The sequence below is a fragment of the Dermacentor albipictus genome, chromosome 8, assembly GCF_038994185.2.
Source record: "Dermacentor albipictus isolate Rhodes 1998 colony chromosome 8, USDA_Dalb.pri_finalv2, whole genome shotgun sequence".
NCBI classification, from domain to species: domain Eukaryota; kingdom Metazoa; phylum Arthropoda; class Arachnida; order Ixodida; family Ixodidae; genus Dermacentor; species Dermacentor albipictus.
This window is the reverse complement of record NC_091828.1, coordinates 130,684,089-130,706,738: the sequence shown is the minus strand read 5'-3', so window position 1 is coordinate 130,706,738 and position 22,650 is coordinate 130,684,089. Positions and strand designations below refer to the sequence as shown.

At 51.6% G+C, this 22,650-nt stretch overlaps 2 protein-coding genes across 4 annotated transcripts in view; one reads left to right on the top strand and one right to left on the bottom strand.

Annotated features, from left to right (window-relative positions):
- The window catches only part of LOC135898264 (solute carrier family 22 member 7-like), a 46,668-nt gene extending 42,911 nt beyond the window's left edge, over nucleotides 1–3,757 (top strand). For 2 of the 3 annotated variants that reach the window (XM_065427112.2, XM_065427110.2), the window contains exons 3-5: nucleotides 408–839; nucleotides 1,074–1,424; nucleotides 2,570–3,757. In XM_065427112.2, coding sequence (XP_065283184.2) covers nucleotides 408–839; nucleotides 1,074–1,424; nucleotides 2,570–2,935 — 1,149 coding nt within the window. In that variant the 3' untranslated portion in view covers nucleotides 2,936–3,757. The remainder of the gene's footprint in view (nucleotides 1–407; nucleotides 840–1,073; nucleotides 1,425–2,569) is intronic. The other variant, XM_070524465.1, reaches the window with a different exon arrangement.
- Nucleotides 1–22,650, bottom strand: part of LOC135898265 (RNA binding protein fox-1 homolog 3-like) — a 571,669-nt gene that overhangs the window by 511,980 nt on the left and 37,039 nt on the right. The window lies entirely within an intron of this gene.

The window sequence follows — 22,650 nt, the reverse complement described above, 5'->3', positions numbered from 1 at the left end:
CTGCCGCGTTTCCTCTTTCTGCGCCGACCGCGGTCGAAGCGCGCGTCGCTTTGACGTCAGGTCACGTGATGCGCCACCCGTTCCAAGGTTATGGTAGCGAGTCACTTGCATGCAGGAGAAGAGGATGACGTAGGGTAGTCAACCAGATGCGCGTCCGCTCTGCTGCGCTGCACAAGAGTGAGGTAGTTTAAGGAAGAGGGGATCGAGGAGGGGAGGGGTGTGTAGCCAGGGCTGCCTATCACAGTATGTTGCAGACTGGCGCAGTCTCGCAGAAGTTGCATCGGGCGGATTATTTCCGCTGCAGCCCTCGTCGCCCCGCTGCGGCCGCGTTCGTTTTAGCGCCCGCTCTGTGAGCCTCCAGACAACGAAGCGGCGTCGTCGTACGCAGCAGCCTGCCTCTCCCCCAGGTGACGACCCCCGCGCGCCGTGACCGCTACTGCTTCGCGGCCGCAGCCGGCGCGTCGGTGGCCGCGCCGCTGTCGATGCTGCTGCTGTCGCGGCTGCGGCTGGGCTGGGAGGCCCTGCACCTGGCGCTGATGGCGCCCACGTCGGCGCTGGCGCTCGCCTACTGCGGCGTGGGCAGCGAGTCGCCCGCCTGGCTCGTCCGGGCGTGGAACGCGCGCGAGGCCGAGGCCGTGGCCCTGCGCGCTGCCCGCATCAACGGGGCCCCGCTCGACGAGTGGCGCGCCTGGTTCGCGCGCGAGACGCGGCGGCGCGACAGCGAGGTGCCGCTGCTGCTCCTCGACCACAGCCCGCTCGCCATCTTCGCGCCGGACGTGCGAGGGAGCCTCGCGCTGCTCTCGTACATCTGGGCCGCCACCAGCTTCGCCTTCAATCAGGTGCTATCCAGGTGGCCCCGTCGTTTACTAGCACGTGCGCAGAGCCGTTGGCAAAGGCAGCCGGTCGAGTACGCCTTGGCCGAGTCGGGCGAGCGCACAATAAGAGACCAAACTGTAGCAGCAGGGTCACGTGTTGGGTCTTGAGAGATGTGGTATTGGGAGAGGACAGGCGCGATCGCGGTTTGTTTCCTTCGGCCCAAGGGAGGAGGCACGTGAACTGGTGCCTCGGCGCAGGTGAGCCTGAACGACATCCTTCCCGTGAAGAGCGCGCTCGCGGCCGCGGGCCTCGTGTGCATGGTGCCCATGTACGGCGCGGCGTACGCCTGCTGCGTGCGCTTCGGCGCCCGGCGCTCCAACGTGGTGGCGGAGCTGGCCTTCAGCGCGCTCGCCGTCGCGCTGGCCGCCACGCACGGGCACCAGCTGCAGAGAGCGAGCGTGGCTCTCGTCGTCGTGCTGCGCATGCTCGGAAACCTGGTCTTCGTGCTGGCTTCCGTGGTCACCGTGCGCCAGTACCCGGTGGCCGCCCGCTGCACCGGCCTCTGCTGGGGATTCGCACTTGGCCGCCTCTCCGGATCGCTGGGCGAGGTTGCCCCGCACCTTTCTCTTGTTTACCTCTCGCTTGCAATGGGGAAAGCTTACACTCTTAAAACGGTTGCACCCTTTGAGGTGTATATTTGTCCCACAACAATAATCGTCATCTGCCTTGCTTGCGTTTCCTTTCCTGAAAACTCGGCGCTCGCTATTTTCCTGTCGAGAATGCTGCGTCACACTGATAACGCGCATGCCGTTCGTGACTGGGAAGTGCCGGGCTCGCAGCGTTAAAGAAAGGAAACGCGGGCAACACGGATGGCGATTATTGTTGTGGGACAAGATACGCCCCAATGGGTGTAAATTTTTCTAAGAGCGTACGCAAAGTTACACCCTTTGGAGTGTATCTCTGCCACACGACAATAATCGTCATCTGCCTTGCTTGCCTTTCCTATCTTGAAAACGCCTCGTCAGCTACTTTCCTGTCGGGAATGCTATGTCATGCCGATAACGGGCATGCCGTTCGTTACTGGGAAGTGCCGGGCTCGCCGTGTTAAAGAAAGGAAACGCGCACAAGACAGATGACGATTATCGTTGTGTGGCAAAAGGGTGCAATTTCGCTTAATAGTGTAGCACCGTAGGAAGAAGGGCCGCCGTAGCGCAAGTTACGCCAGACTGTCCATCCCGCTGGTTGGTCGAAGAGGTGCTCGCACGTCACGCCAGAGGTTGGTGAACCTTGTGGGTCGGCGAAACCGTGTCCCTGCGTGCTGCAGCGATGACTGGCAGATAAAGGAAGTCGACGTCAACGGGAAGAACGGGAATGGGACGAAACGTTGCGCCAACGACTTCCGCATACATAATTGAACGGATTCAGGAAGCTATTCGCCTACTTTGACAATCGTCTCTAGTGGTTGTTTGCATAGTTTTGCAGAATGAGAATGTGTTATACATATGGCCAGGATGGGATTCTTCACGATACACGTGTAGAGATAACGTGGCCTTACTGCAACTGGCAAGGTCAAGTGGAATCATTCGTTATGCAAGTAATTTCATAGGGCGTTCGTTGTAACGCCGTGCGACTGCGTTTCGCATGTGGAGTACTGCGATACTCGGGGGCGGTGTCGTCTTGGAACAGCTTTGGAACCAGGAGTGTGGCAGGTTCCCTTGCCGAAACGTCGGCTCCCGCACCGTTCGTCACTCAGGTGCTGTTCCGGCTGGCGCCCCTGCACCGGCGCGACATCGCCGTGTGCGTGGTGGCCATCTGCATGGCGCTGGCGGCCGTGGCCACCGAGTACCTTCCCGTCGCGGCCGTGCTGTCCGCCTCGGGCCGCGCGGAGGGCGCGCCCGGCGGCGCGGTGCCCGTCGCGGCGTCGCGCAGGGTCAGCCTGGCCACCGCCGACGAGCGCCGCCGCTCCATGCAGGACTCGCTCGTGCCTCTGCCCAAGGGCCCGCACAGGGAGCGCCGCCGGCCGCGGTCGTCGGCCGACGACCGGCTGCCCGAGCAGTACTCCGTCAGGGTCTCCGGCAGCATGTCGCTGCCCTCCACGTCCTCCGTCAGCCGCCACTGACGACGCTCGGGGGGCGCGCCTTTGTGCTGTTTCATTACCACGCGTACGCCTCGTTGTGTACAAACGATTACGCGTAGGTCAATTACCACGCGGCAGTCGAGAAATGTGCTCGCTTTTCAGTGCGTGAACCTTGCCTCGCAAACGGCGCTCGCGGAGCCCAATCAAACGGAAGGTTCTTCTCAGCCTCCTCTGTCACCTGCGGATGTAAATCTTTTGACGCTGGGCCGACAGCTTGGTCAGTGCGCACGTGCGCTTGTGAAAAACTTTTTTGTGCGATTGCGTTGCCCTCGATTTTCTCGGCACCTGTGCTCACGACGGAACATTTGCTCGTGTCGTTTCGGACTGACGTTCAGAAGGCCCGACTATCGTTTGTGTATTTTGTTCTTCATTGTAGAAATTGCGTTCCCATTGCAGCCATACTCGATATCGTCTTGCTTGTGGTGCAAGCAGCTTGCGATGCCTGTTAGCGAGGCATATGCCGATGCCGCCGCTTCTTGTGACCGCGAACGCTCGCGCGCAAGTTCCTGCGCTCCATTTCTGCAGCTGCTACAGGCAACGCCCCGCCGCAGACTTGTTCGCGTATTGGCCGACGAGCGCTCGACAATTCGCTGCGTGGGACACGTTGGTGAACGAAGCCTTCTGTCAACCGGTTTCGTGGGTGTGTAACGGGAATAAATGCGGGGTAAAGTGTCCACCGATGTTGAGACGGTCGATGCGGTGGATCGTTCACGTGACCATTGATTGTGCTCTTTGGTGCGCCCAGGTTGTGCAGCAGCGACGTCAAATTTCCCGACTGCATTCCCTTCTGCGATCTCCGACAGCTCTGGGTGCATAGAATTGCGCTGGTTCGGACTTTGCACTTGTATTAGTCGGTATGAGCAAAATCGGCGACCGCGTAAGGGACTCTGGCTATGCTCGGTAAGCAACTGTACATCGTTGCCTAGTGCCCAAACAAGGTAAATGTATAAATGCTGGCGGTTCTGTTGCTTAGCTGTCCCATGCCTCATCGTTAGCGTCGTCTTAACTCCTTTAGCCACGTTGTCCTACATTGAATATAAATGTAAAGTTGAGTTTGTGACCAATTAGATATACACAATTTCGGATGAGCGCGCCGTTCCGCTCGAAAACCCGAGAACCATGTCAGGGCGAGATGGGACAGCGCACAGAGCGATCGCCCGTGTGGTGCGCAGCCTCACGTTTTGAAGTCGCTGTTGGTTTCGTGCGAAGCGATGGGACGCAGAAGGTTTAAAAAGTAAGCGTCTCACGTCTCGGCGTTCTGTGAGATTGTGGGCTCAATGCAGGAAGCAGAACTTTCAGAATGTGCCGTGTTGCGTGCGACTGTAGCCGCTCGGGCGTATCGAACGGGGCCCCGCCTATGGTTTCCTAACATATACTGGGACACGCTGCTTGTGCAGAAAGCAACGATGATTCTGACACGCAGTGAACCACACCTGAAGATGAGTCCAAAGAGTGTGGCAGTTTTTGTTGGGACCATTACAATTCTTGTCTAAACAAGGTGGTCGAGGGTTCGGAGCGCATTCCAGATACGCTGAGAAGTAAAGGGTTCGTGCCTGTAATATTGCCGCCATCGCGATTGTTTGGCCACATATAAGACAAGACATAAGTTGGCACGTGACCAATAACGTCATTTGCACGGGGGAACGAGTACAGCCTGCTGAGAGACGGCAGGATAATGTAGACGGATCGAGTAGGCAAACTGAGTGAACATGACGAAAACAGTTATCCTCTGTTCCATGCCCACCATGGCGTCAAAAATCGCATGCCGATTTATTCTTGCTAGGGATGTGAGAATACACGAAACTTTGACTAACACTGAACATCATTTTTACAGCGAAAGCTGTGTATGACTACGCTTTTCGGCGTCCGGCAACAGAAACGGACTTTGTGATTTCTAACAAACCCATACAGGTGCAATGCGGTGGCGCAGAGTTCAAAATTCGAAACAGATTAGGACGCTTACCGTGAACAATAGCGTGACGTCAAGGTCAAGGTCAGTACATGAGCAGGAGAGGTATCGGCGCTAAAAACGGCTGCGTTATCGATGGGGCAGACACGTATAGTCCGTACACCCGAAGAACAACGTGCGTACGAGGAGTGCCGGAGCAATCAGCAACGAGAATGTAAACGGCGCCGGCGCGAAGCGACCACCGAGGAAGAACGTTCCCGCGATGTCGAACAAAAGCGGCAATCGCGAGCCCGGGCACCTCCGAACGAGCAACGACGCCAGACTCGCAACGCAAAAGGTGACAACCATTCCACTCGGTGAAGGTGGAATGGCAGCGAAAGCACTTTGCTTTTCGTTTGAGAGCTTTGACTGTCGTCAGCCTTCGCTGCCATTCCATCTTCACGAGTGGAATGGTTGCCATATGGTGTGTGTGTGTGTGTGTGTGTGTGTGTGTGTGTGTGTGTGTGTGTGTGTGTGTGTGTGTGTGTGTGTGTGTGCGTGCGTGCGTGCGTGCGCGCGCGCGTGCGTGCGCGCGTGCGTGCGTGCGTGCGTATATACGTATTCGATTAGAAAATTAGGTATTCGAAGGTCGTCGATTATTCGGCTGGATACGAATATCGAAAACAAATCGAATGTATTGCTGGTTGTGCGGGAGCACGAACGGTTCTTAGCGTCCGTTTCTAGTCTAAGAATACGCGTCCGATTTTGTGCGGAACTTGGCAATATTCGTGCTGCTGGCCAAATTTTGCCTGTAAAGCGTGCTCAGCCACTGGACGCCTAAGTTTCGCGGGAAGGCGAGCCTTTTAGTAGCAACATCCACATGTTTGCGGACAGCGAGTGTGCATTTATAGCGCAACCAGAGGGAATGTGGGTGATAGATCCAGTGGGCTGAACCCCAGCAGCGACGCCCTTCCACGCTGTCTCGCCGTGCAAATGTGCCAGCTCCCCCGCTTTACGCGTATCGCGCGTGCAGCGTATCAGAGCGATGGCCGTGGCCGGTCCGCTACCGCAATACGCGCCCGAGCGAAACCCGGGAATGGTTCTGTAGATTTCGCAGGCGATGAGCGTTCTGCGATGAGCATTACCGCGATGTATGCAAGCGTCGCGATATGCTAAAATGGGCCATTCAATGCGGGTGCAGTACACAAGTTTACTTGAATTTATAATGAAAACATCTTTTTCGTGCAATCTAAGGTGCCGTATTCCGTCTTACTCTAGATAATGTAGTATGTCTCGCTGTATACTGGTAGTTGCGCTATAATCTTGCAAATACAATACATAGACAACAGTGAGTCGGTCAGCTGTCCCACACTGGAGGAAAACAACAGAGGGGGCTACTGTACCGACGCCCAAGGAGCTAGAGGTCATTGTGCACGTTCGACGCGGTGCAAAGCTCCAAACGAGTCTATCGCGTCGCAATTTCCTCTCTGCCGCGTCGAAGTCGAACGAAGAGGCAAAGAAAGCTTCGCTGCAATAAGAGCGGTGGCAACAGAGCGGAGGAATATGGGCCGGGAACTGCAGCAACGCTCCCGAGCTCCACGCACACACGTTTTCGGAGCGCTGCCTGCCTTCGCCTCGCCATCGAAGTCGATACCAAAGCAGCAAAGAGCAAGCTGCGGCGACCACTGGAGTCTTGGAATGGGGAACCCACCTCTGACATTTTCCCCCTCATAATATTTCATGAATTCAGCAAGCGTCTATACATCCATCCATACATCCAATGCAATAGTTAATAAGCACGAGGCGGTGACTGGAGGGACCGAAGGGGTGGCGCGACTACCGCAGCGACAGCGCGGTGCCGGTCGGGATTTTGGCGCCATCTGGCGACGTGCTCAGGGACTAAAAGCGCTGCTGTGCCGCCTCTCGATTCGCGGGGCAAAGCACAGGTGCCGCCAGCCGTCGCTGTTACGCCAGGGAAGAAAAACTGCGAAAGCGGGTGCGGAGCAACGCGACCTACAAATTGGCTCTGCGGATGCTGCCTCCGGCAGTCGCCACTTTCTGCGCTAGGTTCGTTTTTGAAAGATACGGCGAAAAAAATAACGAGAAAATGAAATGAGCAGAAGGAGACGATAGCTTATTTACATAATTCTTAGTGTTCGTAGTTATTTTTTCTTTTTCTATAATTTTTTTCAATATGAACCCGGGGTGCTATTCTGGACGTGGTCAAATTCCGCCATGTCGAATTCCCTGTAATGGCGGCATTTTTAACCAATCATAGACCCAGAGGACTGCTGCAGCCTCTCTTATTGGCTCAAAATGCCGCCAGTACCAAACGTTACAATCGGTGGCGCCAGCTGGTGGCGCAAAGCTCAACCACACAAACACAGAGCTAATTACTGTATTCTGCTTAGCTGCTGGGGTAAATTTTCGACAGTGGCGTAGTCTTATTCACAATTACGCCGCTGCCAAAAATTTGCACGAGTGGCGAAGCAGGATATGGTGAGTTACTGCAGTTTTAGCTATGCGTTTGTCTGGTTGAGCTCTACAACACCAGGCGGCTTCACCGCTCACGTTTACGCCCCGACCATCCGGTAATCCGCCCAAACCGCTCCCGTTTACCGGAATAGCGTACAAGCTAAAAGTCTCTATTCAGGATGTCTACCGAACGGGAAAGCCGGGAAAACCGGGAATTCTCAGGGATTTTGAGTAGTCTGGAAAAAGTCAGGGAATACTCAGGGAATTTGGGCCTCTATCAGGGAAAATTAACGGCAATTTTATTGAAAGGGTCGAAAGTCGCGATAATGCTGGCTCGAGTAACAGACAGGAATCGTAATCAATCGTCTTTGACGCCCTGTCGTCGGCTGGAGGAGTTGCCAGTGTACAGTCAACGACCGACTTTCCGGATTCCCGATAATATGGACGGCTTCGCGACACCGCCACGTATCCCATAGGGTTAACGTATCAGAACGTGTGACATTTCCGACGCAAGAACTCTTCGCCGTCCGATTTTCCTGACGTTTTGCCGTGACCGCAGATCCGAAACGGCAATAATCAAAGGCACCACCGCTACCATTTTGATTACTTCGCCACCTCGCACCGGCACTCTCGCACGCAGATCCGCTGGCAGCCGTTGCCGCCACTGCAGCTACGCTAGACCTAGCTCCTACGACGTTCGCTATGAAGCTTCTTGCCGCTGGATGCCGAGTTTTTTGTTGAAAGAATTAGCTGCTGTCAGCAATGGCACGGACTCCGCCTTTGTGGTCCTCACGAATGGCTTAGAAACTTGGAAAACACGGTGCGTTGCATAATGCCTGTTCCTGAAAGTCAGCTTCGCCTCTGTACAGAAATGTTACTTGGTGAAGCATACGCAAAAGTATTGCAGTGAAGCATAACAAGCGTGGGAAGGGGCTGTTGCCACGGAACACAGTATGTATTCCTTAATTATACAGGCGTGCACCCGGTATTTCCTGTCACAGTACGAGCACCGATATGCCTAATATGTGTACCGACAGGCCTTCAGAGCGTTTTCGAACGTGCCTGTGGCGGTTTGAGCCCCTAAAGGCACTAAATGACACGCATTTATTTTTTTTCCAACTGGCCGATTTTCCGGACGTTTTCGCGGCCCCTAGGGAGTTCGATAAATCTGCCGTAGACTGTGCAACTGACCAAGATGCTTCAATGGTCTTTGGGATGGATGAACGAGTGGCGAAAGGAAAACAAGAACAGAAATGACCTACGCATTGAGGAATAAACGGGAAAGGAAGCTTGCTGCCGCCGTTTTGAAGGAGCTTGAGCTCAAGGAATGAAATTTTGGCTAATGCCGAGATGCAAGTGTCCCTCATCCAAACCAAAATAAACTCTTTAAACAGTGAAGCACAACACTCAGGAGTCGTGCGCGGGCTGAGAGTATGTCAGGACAGTTGACGTTGACTTACGAGCTGTTGAGAGAGAATCTCAATTGTGACAGAGTTCGGGCCTCATACCACTGAGCTTGCTATCAGTTGATAGAAATAGCTCATATTCGAAAATATTTGCTTCTATATCCATCTCCTTTTTATTCGTATTTGAGAATGTCCGGCTCCATTTGCAATTTTTTTCGAAGACACTTTATTTGCTGCGCATTTTACTAACCCCTGCCTTCTATTCTTTTTTTGAATAACACAAACACTACTCCTTAGTATTCAAATTGGATTAAGGCGCTTCTTCATTTTTTTCATGTGCATGCTAGAGAGTGACAGCATCAGGCGATATGGTATCAGCACGTCTTGAAATAAAACATAGTTCTGCACCACTCAGGGAAATTTGCAATGGCACTCAGGGAAAGCCTGGAAAACTCAGGGAATTTGGAAATGTCATCTTGGTAGACACCCTGTATATTAACTCTGTGCCCGCAACCTGCTCGATAATTAGTTTTTTTTATGCAGCCGTTGGAGTCTTGATCAAGAAATGTGTGCTGCACAAGCTTAAAATCAAGGAAGAATTGAGAAGAGACTGAAAAGAGCGCCATACTCGCAACCAATTTTATTCCAGGAATAACCCAATATATAGGCACAGAATGTACGTGCGCACAACCGTTACACTGGCCGCACGTTCATGAATGCTGACAAAATAGTTGAAATCGCAAGACAGCCATCACGAGCCAGAGAAACTACGAACAAACCGAGTGTTTTTGTTGTTTCCGCCCCAAGTCGTTGCTGTCGATGCCAGATAAAGGGTTAGCGCGATCTGAGTATGGAACAGCGCCTCTGGCGGGCCCAGCAGGGACGGCGGTATGAAAGGGCCTGAGCGTTTAGAGCACTGCATATCAACATTGGATCAGTTTAAACTGGCAGAGCGTACTTTCAAAGCGCTAAGTTTCGTTTCTTAGACGGACGAAAATTTATTATTAGCTCCGAAATTGATATCCTGAGTCTTAATGTGAATGATTATAAAGTATAAATTGGTGTTATGATTACGAATTATATCAGCCATGAAAACGGAAGCCGACCTCCTGTCTTCGTATTTCGCACCCAAACACACAATAAGGAACTAAGCCAGGAAGCCGACAACGTCAGTGTGACGTCACTGATCTCGCCGTGCTGTTGCACTTTTGGGCCGCTTTTGTGCATGAAGTCAAATCCGCCCCTTATCGTGCAGAATACGCCAGTTGTCGGGTCGCCTCTACATAATATTGGGTGGTACCTGACCTTGGCCGGTAGGAACTACCTTCTCTTCACAGATGTTAGTCTACACAGTCTTCCAGACTATCCTGACGGTCTTCTTTTGGAATGAAATAAAAAATTGTTCTGCCATACGCAGCAGTTGAATTATGACCAGTTTATCCCGTCTGCGACCAACGAAGCGCACCGGAACCTTCGCAAAGTACGATATATGCAGGTTGCCTCGAAAATTAAGAGCAACAACTCTCCGTATCGATTACTGGAGAACTAGTATGCAAAGGAAATGACGTTGCCGGTTTACAGAAAGGCAAGGACAGAAAGCGGGTGGAAGTGTCAACTTGTCAGTAGTTCAGATAGGAAGGAGACGTTCGGGGTATTGCCGAAAATTAAAAAAAAAAAGGCAGGGAAGAAATTGTTAGAGCGGGAGTCGTTACACACATTGGTAACTGCAATATAAAGGTAGAGGTTCTAATGGAGAGAGAAAAAAAATCAAGGAGAGATGAGCAATATCCTAGACTGCTATGCATATTTGTAATACCCGATTAGCTCAAGTGGGTAGGTGACTATTTGTCGCCGCCCTGTTTCAGAGGCAATGCCAATAGAAATATCATCTCACGTTGGCCTCGAAGCCCGCGACAGGCACGTCTCGCCATCGATGAGAACGGTGCATTATCGGAGAGAGGCCGCGACACGTGGGGGAGAGAAGGCGAAAAAATCGCTGCTTTGCGCAGGAAGACTGGAAGCGCACTTCCGCGCAGGCGGGGTAACCAATCCGGACACGACTGGCTACGCCCATGCGTCGTTGAAATGTCCTTTCCTCCTCACCCTCCTCCCTCTCTCGTTCTACGGTCGGTGCCGCACGTTTTTCGCATTGCCTTGGAAACTGCGGAGCACGCGAACGGCCAGTACCGGTGCCGCCGAAAAAATCACACGGGCGCACAAAAACACACACACCGGACCCGCTTTCGCCATGTATGTAAAACGAACGTGGTGTTAATGTCTATGTGCATCGTATTGCGTCGCTTCAGATGACGTTTGTGTCTGCCAAGTGAAGGTGTTTGTGAACCGTACTTTACCCATCGAGGCTGTCCAAGATATGAGAAACGAATAGGTGTATATTTCAGTCAGTCAACCAATAAATAAATAAATTTGTTTCCGTCTATTTCCACGATAAACGGACGGCGATTTCGCGGGCCCGCAGCCTCAGTAACTCCAGCGTTTGTTTGCCGGCAGCCGAAGATGTAATAGAGAAAGAATATTTTCTTTTAAACATCGCATTAACGGCAAGGACAAAAATACATGTTGACATATTGCTGAAACGCACAGTTATACACGAACAGACTGTGTCGTCACGTTTACATAAGCGAAACTATCTCGAGGAATGATACACATATATAAATTAATAAATTTAAAATCATTCGAAAGCGAGGGCAACGCGTAACAAACACGCTTTATTCCAGAATTTGAACGCGCTTTGAGAAGTTTCCATGGTTCGCCATTTTCTTTAGCTTAATACGGCTGCTTTTATGGCTTTTTTTTTTTTACATTAAGTCGCACACTTTGAAATGTACGTGTGCTCATCTCACGGATCTACTTGGAATGTATTCTAGAACATCTGTCTTCGTTGTGCTCTACGCGGCGGTCTCTCTCCTGCAGTAAGCTATCGTTTACGTCGAATCCTCACGACGTTAATCGGCACTCGGTCGCTGTTCGTGCGCATGTTCGCCTCCTTTTACTAGTAGACACCCTACGAGTTCCAACTGAGCCGAATAGTGTTCTTTGAGTTCGTGTGTGAATCGAGTGCGGTTAGGCGATTGGGAAAGTTACAGAAGGGCGTCTGCCTGTGTCAGCCCTTCGTAGCCTCCACCGCAGAGATCCGACGGGACACCGATCGATCCCGTGAGGCTCCTTTGGGATCGCCGTGCGATTGATCGCTTCACAGGTGTGCAGCCGGTGCGCGTGCATGCGTGCGGGGATTCCCCGGATCCTCTGTGCGCCTGAGCAGTCGCTGCTGGCTTCAGCCTACTCCCTCGATCGCGTGCGACATTTTTACTGTTGTGGTGAACAGCGGTCGAACAAGGAATGTCGCTGAAGCCAGCGCTTCGACAAGTCGCTTGTCTTCGTCAGGGCCATGACGCTTGCTGTGTTCACTGCCTCCATTGTCTTCCGACTATTATTTACTCCTGCACCCTGCATTTTGTCCACCCTGTTGACCGCGGTCTACGGGGTGGACAAAAATGCAGGTCCAAGTGTCAGCCGTATAGCGTTCTTCCCCGCTGTGCGCACATTCAGTGGGGTGGGAGTATATGCAGTCGCGGCGCCGTATTGTGTACTGTGGTCGAGCGCGCTAGTCTCAACTTCGAAATTGGTTTCATCACTTGCCGTTGCATTGTTATCGCGTGAATTTCGCAAGATCGCATTTTTTTTTCTTTTGCTCTGCATCCATCATGTTAAACGCTTGACATATTTACTTGCCTGAAGAAAAGAGGAAAGAAACCATCGTTGTATGCGCGCCTCGCCATCGGAGGAGCGGGCTGTCGCAGACGCGTGGACTGTTTTCGCTGCCTGTGGGCAAGTCCGAACGAACCAGGTAAGCTACTACGCCAAAAGTGTGTTTGCTTTCTTTTAAGTTAAGACAAGGCGGTACAAAAGATGTAGTTCTTCGCGAATGTCTAGCTAGAACAATGATATGGTAACCAAAAAATTTTGCGATATTGTTGGGGGAAAAAAAAGAACGCAGGTGATAATGTACACAATATACTACACTGTGACCTTCATCAAACGCTGTTCAGCTCTCTCTTTATATAAGGTGAGGGGGATTAGGAGAATGGTGGTAGATGCAGGCAGGTCTAACCTTACTCAGGTGTTGCGGCGAATGCTCCGCCGTATTCCTTTAACATGTGCGGGGTAAATGTGCCACAGAGATACAAGGTGCCCGAACAACACGTCGTGACTTCCTCTTGGTGAGACAGACAGTTAAAATAGTATTACGCGCACAATACTGTTCTATATTCCGAGTAGTTTTCTCTACGTCAATGTGCGAAATGTACCTCGCCCTAGCCGTGTTCTTTATTTTTTATTATTATTATTTTTTTTTTCGCAGGCAGGCGTCGCATTCTATACGTGTCGGTCAGACAACCTTCGCCACTGCGTCGATCCGAGCTAATGTGCTGCGGCAAATACTCGCTCAACATAACGCCTCCCGCCAAGCTCAATTCTGCGGTCTCTGACAGAAAAGCACGGCATAATTGTGACTTCTTGTTAAAAACTTGGATGATATTATGGTAGCGTTATTCTTTATTTCTCTTTTTCTCCACGAACATTGCGAGGATGCACTTGTCGGAGATATCTGTCGCTGCTTGCCTCCGTCTCTTCATAAGTCACGGGGTCACCTCTGTAAGTATACTTAATTGTTATAATGATACTTCCTTTAACGTCTTCATTACGTTATTCGTTATAGTGGACGTAGGTACTTTACTTTCATGCCTTCTTATTTATTTATTTTATTTATTTATTTATTTATTTATTTATTTATTTATTTATTTATTTATTTTTAGTTCCTGCTCCTGTAGTAACCCGCCTGTCGTAACTCAAACCGTAACGAGACCCTCACGAGCGCTTACTACGCGCGTATTTCGTTTACACTCATTTTGGCTTTCACACATGCGTGCGCGGCGCCTCTCCCGGCCGCGACACGCATCGCGCCTTCGTGGCGCCTCTGCCACGGTGGGAGCGCGACGACGGGATGTCGGGGCTCGCTGACGGACACCGCCAGCAGGGAGAGGAGGATCCCACGCCCACAGACGCCGCGCAAAAGATGAAAGGAAGGAAAGGGTGGAGGACGGCTCTACGTCGCTTGGTCGGTGAACCCGGTTTTCCATCATGGCGTGCAGTGGCAACTCGCGATGAAGAAACAAACAAAAAATGGATGAGAGACAAAAAATAAAAGAGACACACAGTCGACGGGTCCTAGTGCAGTCTAGCACGTCACGGTACATATAGAGTACTGCGCAATATGCCGCTAAAGATGGTGCAGGCACAATGGCACAATAAACTCACCGTTTCCGAAACCAGGGCACTAAAATCAAACGTTTCACCAAGATGAAACAAAGCGCCTGAAGACATCGGTGTAATCTGTACGCACGAAGAGCGATCGTACCAACGCATCTGCTGTCGTGGCTCCATTTAAAGACTGGTTATACTACGACTTTGCAGATCTGTCTAGACCCGATGTACCATACAGTGGTGGTCCAGCCAGTTGAGGATTTGGAGCAATATTTGGAGCAGGAAAAATGTCGTTCTGGAGCAGTTCAGCAGCAGCCACACCAGCATTTTGGAGCAGTTTCGGAGCAGGAAAATTTGTCTTTTTGGAACACTTGGAGTAGTACAGCAGTTATCTGTAGCCATTTAGGGAAGACTAATATTGCAGTGCAATCAGTAAGTGCTGCTCAAGAGTGAAGCAAGACGCAAACTTCCCTCGGACGGTGTACCATGCACGGTATGTTGCAAGCATGTATATTTGGGCAGGCAAGGAACTTAATTTTGTAAACAATTAAATAACATTTTGGAGCCTAACGAGAACAAAGATATGCGCCTGGGCGCAAGAGAGACATAAAATTACAAATGAGCTAGGACATTTTGCTCCGTCAGGCACAACACAGAGTGATGGCGAATGTCTTATGTGCATTCCAAATGACAGATGTGCTTTGATATGCTGTACCGCACGAGACAAAATGTGTGTTACGCCCAATAACAATGCTAGAAGGTCGGCAAGAGACTGTGCCTCTATGAACGGCGCCGTGGTGAGATGTCCCCGTGCGGTGTGCCGCAAAGATGGTGATGGCGGTGGGGAACAACTTTCCTGCCATCCCTTACACTTGTTTTCGTTGTGAAGCGTTTGTCAGCTTCCCGTGTGTCGTGTGGCCTCTGCGAATAGATACGAGTCGATTCGCGTCGCCGATACCCGACCGACCTTTCGAAAGACTACCTTTTCCTGCCCCCCAAAGGCTTAAGTTGCCACAGACACCTCCGAAATAGCTCTGAAGGCCTGCCAGCACAATTGTCACGTGTATCGGTGCTCGTACTGTGACAGGAGACGGCGGGTGCACGCTTTTATAAATAAGGAATACATAGCGTATCCCGTGACAATTGCCGCTTCCTACTCTTGGTATGCTTCACCACAACACTTCGCGCATGCTTCACCGCGTAAAGGTACTATATTGAGGCGAAGCTAACTTTCGGGAACCGCCATTATGCAACGCGTCGTGCTTTCCGAGTTTCGAAGCCATCTGCGAGGATTACAATGGCGGAGTCGGTGCCATTGCTAACAGCGGTGAATTCTTTTAATGAAAAACATGGCACTGAACCGCAAGAAGCTTGGTAGCGAACGTCGAAGTACCTAGGAGTACCGTTGCCGCGGTGTTGGCTACGGCTGCCAGCGGATCTGCGGGCGAGAGCACCTGTTCGAGGCGGCGAGCTATCAAAATGTCGGTGGTGGTGGCATCGATAAATGCCGTTTTGGACCTGCGGTCATGGCGAAAAGTGCGGAGAATAGGACGGCGAACGGTATTTGCATCAGAAATTTCAAGCACTCTTATCCATTGAATCTATGGAGTACCGTGGCGGTGCCGCGTAGTGGTCCGAATTATCGGGCACGTCCGAAAAATCGGTCGTTGGCTGCAGTTGCATAACCCTTCTGAGAACATTGCACTGCGGTGAAAACGTGATAATACCGCACTTTTGCGCTGTTGGCGCAAACAGCACTTGAGCAGGCAAGTTGAATTTCAGCAAAATTGTGCAAATGGAGCAGTTGGTCCACCACTGTACACATGTACCTAATTACTAAATTAGCATAAGTTGGCATGATGAATTTCACCTCCTCCTCTAAGCCCAGTCTCTTTTGTGTACAATATGTAATATAATTGTTCTACCTCGATCATCTGTTATTAGGAAGCATTATTACGTATATATATATATATATATATATATATATATATATATATATATATATATATATATATATATATATATACACCCGGTGAGCACTTCTCACCGTCTACGAAAACCTTATCGCTCAGCGCGGGACGCGCCCGCATGTATCGGAACTTTCTGGAATGTTATCGATGGTTCTGTTGTCACTAAACTTGTATAATCTGATTGCATGTGCGACACGAATTGCGTAGAACTTTCTGGAAGGCACGAGAGCACTACCGATTACGAAGAATTTCACCCACTTCACTGAAACGAAAGCTCTGCCGAAAGGTAGCGCAGCCGAAGTGGCGAAATTTTTCGTAGAGAACATCCTGCCGCGACATGGCGCGCCAGAAGGGGCGCCGAGAGAGTCACCCGAGCCATTCTGCAATACAGTGTAGGGGTTGAAGGACGGGACTTCGCGGATGAAAAACCCAAAACTTGGGAGGGATTTATTCTACATTATGTACAGGGACGTGAGCGACAAGTAACATTTGTACAGACATTACGGGCCGGCAGCAACTCGGACGCTGCGGCCCGCGGCAAGAAGTTCGAGAGAGGTGAATCAGGGAATCAGGGCATATCCCAGAATCGTCCCAGAATCCTCAGGTCTCTCTGGAAGGCTTCTTATAAGCCCTTCGAGCACTGCAAGTCACGTCATGTCTGACCAATGGGAGAGTCCACTCCGATGACGCCACTTGCAGCCAATGGTAGGCGCCCGTGTCGTGGTGTCACACCTGGCGGGGCTCTCTGCTGTCTTGCCTCGCAGACTGGCAATCCACTTGTAGGCTGGAGAAGGAGTGGGGTCACACCTGGCGGGGCTCTCTGCTGTCTTGCCTCGCAGACTGGCAATCCACTTGTAGGCTGGAGAAGGAGCGGGGGGGCGCCCGTGCACCTGCTTCATTGTCGGATGCCCACCTGCTCCCGGTGACTCGGCTCCGCAGTGGTGGCAAATGCCTTCTTCAAAGACGAAGGGGGTCGATGGCGCTCCATTGTCCCAGGCCCCCTTCTAATCCCGGCGACGCACGAACTTGTTGCCTTAAACTTGTTTGCTCGGCCGCTTCTCTGGAATGCGCTTTCCTGCTTCCGCATTCCTCAATTAGCTGTGCTGCCACTCGAAGCGGTTTGGGGAACTCGAAGTAGCCTCAGGAAATGGCGCCATATCTAACAGCTCGTCCTCGCCCCGGTTGTTCTGAATGGCCGGTGAACTCAATTCGCTGGCCATGAGGAACGCTGACAGAAGCTGCAGGGTACTGGGGTAGAGCCTCGTTTGACAACCCTCGGGATCCTGGGCCCTGGAGAACATACGTCAAACAAACCAAACAGCACAGCGCTGCACCACGCGTAAGCGCAGGCTCTTCACCCCTGACTCGCCAGACTATTACTGAGTCAAAATCAACCCTGATCTTTTATTTCCCCAATTTCGACAAAACAGTTCCAACCACCCTTCCAAACAGCTATGCATTTCTCCTCGATTGCCGACAAGACCAGACTACTATTGTTGTTGCAAAACAAAAAGGTCGCCGACGATGCAAACAACAAATGAAAACAGCCGAACATAACATAAGTGGCCTAACTACACGAACAGCATGTTTCCAATCTATCGCAGTGGCGTACTTATCACACGTAATGGTGCCACTGAGCAATCTGGTCAACCTCACAAGTACGTAATCACAAGCGCACTAGCCTTGTGGTCACTAAACAAAACGCGTACTTGCATTGGAGGCAAACTTTTCACTTACGCTTACTCACGTTTTTTTTTTCCCTGAAGGTCCTACAGGACACGTGACATAAACGAACAATTAAACTCGCGGGACCTACACACTCCGCAGAACTCTTAAAATGATGCGTCTTCTACTAACTCTTTCCACGCACGTTCACTAAAAAAAGTCAGAATACGGCTGCCCTCAACACACACTAGCAACCCAGTCATAAAGTCTGCTTCCTTCCGTCCACACAAGACACGCGCTAAAGGAACTAAGAACGCCTCTCAGTGCAACTCATGCACTCACTGAAAATCTACGCGCTTAACCTTAGAAAATTCAAAACTTAAAAAGAAAGAAGGTTAAATAACACACGCGCTTTACCATAGGCCTTTCGACGATAACCTTGACCTTCAGGTTACTCACACACACAAAAAAAAGCCTATCTACTTATTAATGAGCATCTCGCGAGACTACATGTTTACTTAAAACGCATCTTTCAAATCTCGAGCTTCTCGAACGAAAACATAAACAAAGCTCAAACCTTACATATTGAAAGAAATCCTAGTCTCAAATCGCGAAAACATTCCGATGCTCAAAATAACAAACAAAACACTTCATTTCTACGGAAGCGCTCTTGGCCTCCCGTTCCCGATTGCTTACGACTGACTCATACTTTCAGCCTGACCCGCGGTGGGCGAAGTTTCAAAGCTACTCTGGCTGCCGAGAGACAACAAAAGGGCTGATTCACTATCAGCTCCCCCAAGACGTTACGGTCTCCTGCCAATTTGCGTCCTGGCGCCCCGCTTTCAACACAAACCCGATTGACCGCGTCGCTTCTCCCCACCTGGTCTCGTCCTGCCACCTTGCGTTTCTTCGAACTGCACGCTGAGCTATAAAAAGAACTACGGAACGACGAGGAGCTTAACTGCCCCGTGCCCTTTGTCCGCGTCCGCGCAGAACATTCTTCGCGGTCCCCCTTTGACCGGTGGCTCGACCATTTTGGATGCGTCAACATCGTCCTAGACGACCGCACCTTCTTCCTCGCGCCCTGCCCTTTTGGGTTTCTCGCCATCTTTGGCGGCGCTACATTAATTACCGACTTTCGGTTTTTACCGCGCTTCTTTTTAAGGCGCTTTCTCTTTGCACTAGCCTTCATGTCGCCTTCTCGTGCCTCGTGCTGGCCGGTACACATTTCGCCGGCCCGGATCGGCCTCTTACCCGCACAGTCTGAGTGATTCTCACTTAAATCAACACTCTCCCTGCCTCGACTGGCGGACAGCTCAACCGACTCTGGCACAATGCAACAGGCTTTACTCGAGTTAGACAACTCGCACTCTTGCGAACTGCCCTCTGCTACATTGCCCAGCTCACGCTGTGCATCGGCACACAGCCCGTCGGTATCGATCGCTGTCTCACGCGCACAGTCCGAATGATTAATAACTGAACCATCCCTCTCTAGGCTATCTAGACTGGCGGAGAGCCGCACCGATCCCTGGACAATGCAGTTGTTCTCTCGTGAGCTACGGAGCTCGCCACCCCGAGAACTATTCTCAACTGCATCGTCCAGCTCGCACTTCACTTCTGCACGCAGATCTGACCTGACATGGGTGCCCGCGTCTGTCGCGTCAACAGTACCCTTTTCTTCGCTAGCAACCTCGCTAACATTACCAGCGACGCACACGCTCGGTAACTGTGCCAATTTGTTCGCAGCTGGCCTAGCTGTCTCTACAGTCATCTGTTGGCACAGCACCTCGTCGCTCTCCTTGCGGCCTTTAACGGCCTCTGTTGCCACTAAGGCATCGTTAGCAGCTAGCCTTTTCCCTTCACTTATGAATCTGCAGCTAATCTCACAGGCACTATTCTTTTCGTCGGCTTCTGGCGAAAGTCCGCTAGACACTTCCTCATTCTTTCGCTCTGTACTTCCTACAGAATTCCCAGACAGCCGTTGTCTCTGTGCCAATAACTGATCACAATACTGTAGCTCTTTGATCAGTGCTGCCTTCTCTCTCTCATACTTTTCCTCTCGCTCACGTTCGCGTGCCTTCTCACGTTCGTGACGCTGACACCTAAGAGTAAGTTCTTGAAGCTCCTGCTTCCGTTCATTCTCGCGTTCTTCACGCTGACGCTCACTCCTAAGCTCACGACGCTCTCGCAAACGTACACGACGCTGACGCTCCCGTGGCTCCTGTATCACCTCCCAAGCAAGCTCAATGCTTTTCTCATCATTGCCACTATCTTCAATCGCCTTTATGATAGCTGGCGTTTTCATCCGTTCGTCCGCCTCAACTCCCAAATCGTCGCACACCAACAACAAGTCTAACCTCGTCAACCTTCTAAGATCCATGGCAGCTGCCCCGACAGGTGGTTAAAACTGTTTTCCTTAATTAATTTGTGCAAACACACAATGCAACAAACTCCCGATTCCCAGAACTATCAAAATTGAACACACAACCTTTGAGTCTGGCGAATCATAAGGAAAAAAACCACGCGCTCACTTACGGTTGCAGCACCCTGCCATCCGGTTCGTTCGTCCGCTGTTGCCGGTTCCTTCCGGACTCCCTGGGTCGAAGGCTCGCTCCTTCTTCGATACTCCCAGTCTCTTCGGACCTCTTTCGACGAAGGCTCTCTCTTCTTCGCTCTTCCCGGTTCTTTACGATCTCTCTCGACGAAGGTTTCTCTGTAGCGCTGCCACCAGCTGATGCATTCGGAGGCGATCCTACCGCTGCCAACCAGATGTAGGGGTTCTTGGACGAGACTTCGCGGATGAAAAACCCAAAACTTGGGAGGGATTTATTCTACATTATGTACAGGGACGTGAGCGACAAGTAACATTTGTACAGACATTACGGGCCGGCAGCAACTCGGACGCTGCGGCCCGCGGCAAGAAGTTCGAGAGAGGTGAATCAGGGAATCAGGGCATATCCCAGAATCGTCCCAGAATCCTCAGGTCTCTCTGGAAGGCTTCTTATAAGCCCTTCGAGCACTGCAAGTCACGTCATGTCTGACCAATGGGAGAGTCCACTCCGATGACGCCACTTGCAGCCAATGGTAGGCGCCCGTGTCGTGGTGTCACACCTGGCGGGGCTCTCTGCTGTCTTGCCTCGCAGACTGGCAATCCACTTGTAGGCTGGAGAAGGAGTGGGGTCACACCTGGCGGGGCTCTCTGCTGTCTTGCCTCGCAGACTGGCAATCCACTTGTAGGCTGGAGAAGGAGCGGGGGGGCGCCCGTGCACCTGCTTCATTGTCGGATGCCCACCTGCTCCCGGTGACTCGGCTCCGCAGTGGTGGCAAATGCCTTCTTCAAAGACGAAGGGGGTCGATGGCGCTCCATTGTCCCAGGCCCCCTTCTAATCCCGGCGACGCACGAACTTGTTGCCTTAAACTTGTTTGCTCGGCCGCTTCTCTGGAATGCGCTTTCCTGCTTCCGCATTCCTCAATTAGCTGTGCTGCCACTCGAAGCGGTTTGGGGAACTCGAAGTAGCCTCAGGAAATGGCGCCATATCTAACAACAGCCAGACAAGCCACAGGAGGACAACTGCATACCACCCGCAGACGAATGGTCTTACGGAGCGCCTGGATAAGACCCTCGCCAACGTGCTTGCAATGTACGTCGACGTCGAACACAAGACCTGGGATGCCGTCCTGTCGTACGTAACCTTCGCTTACGACACGGTGGTGCAAGAAGCAATACAGATAACGCCGTTCAAGCTGGTTTACGGCAGGAACCCGACGTCGACTCTCGACGCCATGTTGCCGCACTACGACGAAGAGAATCCTGACGTCGCCGCCTCTCCAGCAGGCCAAAGAAGCCCGACAGCTCGCCCGCCTGCGCATCACACTGCAACCTTCGACGACGCCACGTCGAGTACCAGCCCGGCGACCGTGTTTGGGTTTGGACCCCTATACGCCGATGAGGACTTAGCCAGAAGCTTTTACGCCGCTATTTCGGACCTACAGGATCTTCCGATGCATTGGCCGCGCTCTCGACTATGAGGTCGTACCAGACGGCATTTCGGTATCACAGTGGCGACGCTCACGACCTGAAATAGTTCATGTTGTGCGACTTAAGCCGTTCTACCAGCGCTTACAAACTGGGACTTTGCATAACTGAACTCTGTACTTTCTTTTTTTTTTGGACTGTGTTACTTTGGACTTTGTTTCTTAGTTACTATGTTACTTTTGGTTGATAAGTGTCATTTTGTGCTTCGCTCTCCTGTTACGTTTGTAGCATCGGGACGATGCTCTTTGAGAGGGGGGCATTGACATGAGGTCTTGTTTATCTTTTACGGGTGAGAGCTTTTCACCGTCTAACAAATGTTATCGCTTAGCGCGGGACGCGCCCGCATATATCGGAAGTTTATCGAATGTTCTCTACGGTTCTGTTGTCACCGAACCTTGTGTAAACATGTATGCGAGACGCGAATTACGTAGAACTTTATGGAAGACACGCTGGCGCCACCGATTGCTCTGGAACCTTCGATGACTTGTGTATAAGAAAGCCGACGCGCTTGACCGGCAGATCAGATTTTCGACGATCGCCGACTGCGCTCGCCGCTATCGCCGTTCTTTGAGCGTTACCTGTTTTTGTGGGCACAGGTTCGGGGCCCAATAGAACGCTAGTTTCACCATTCCCAGTTTTGCTGCTTTCTTCACCGTCACTACTACGTGACAATATGCATGCACGTGCATCGCTTATCCCACAACCTGAAAAAGATAGCGAGCAGTCGCAATGTGCGCCGATCACTTTTGCCGCCCCGCGAAAGCTGGCTGGGCTTTTCACCCAGAGTGTCTTCTGGAGAAAAGAAAGAGCCCGGATGGTACGCCAAAAAGCACGTTCGGCGGTAGTGAATAAATGCGCGGTTGGCGTCGTCTACGAGTTTCCGCTACCTTGTGGAAAGGCTTGCATCGGGCACACTGGACGGTGCGTTAACGATCGTGCAAGGGAACATGAGCTTTCAATTAAACATAAAGGGA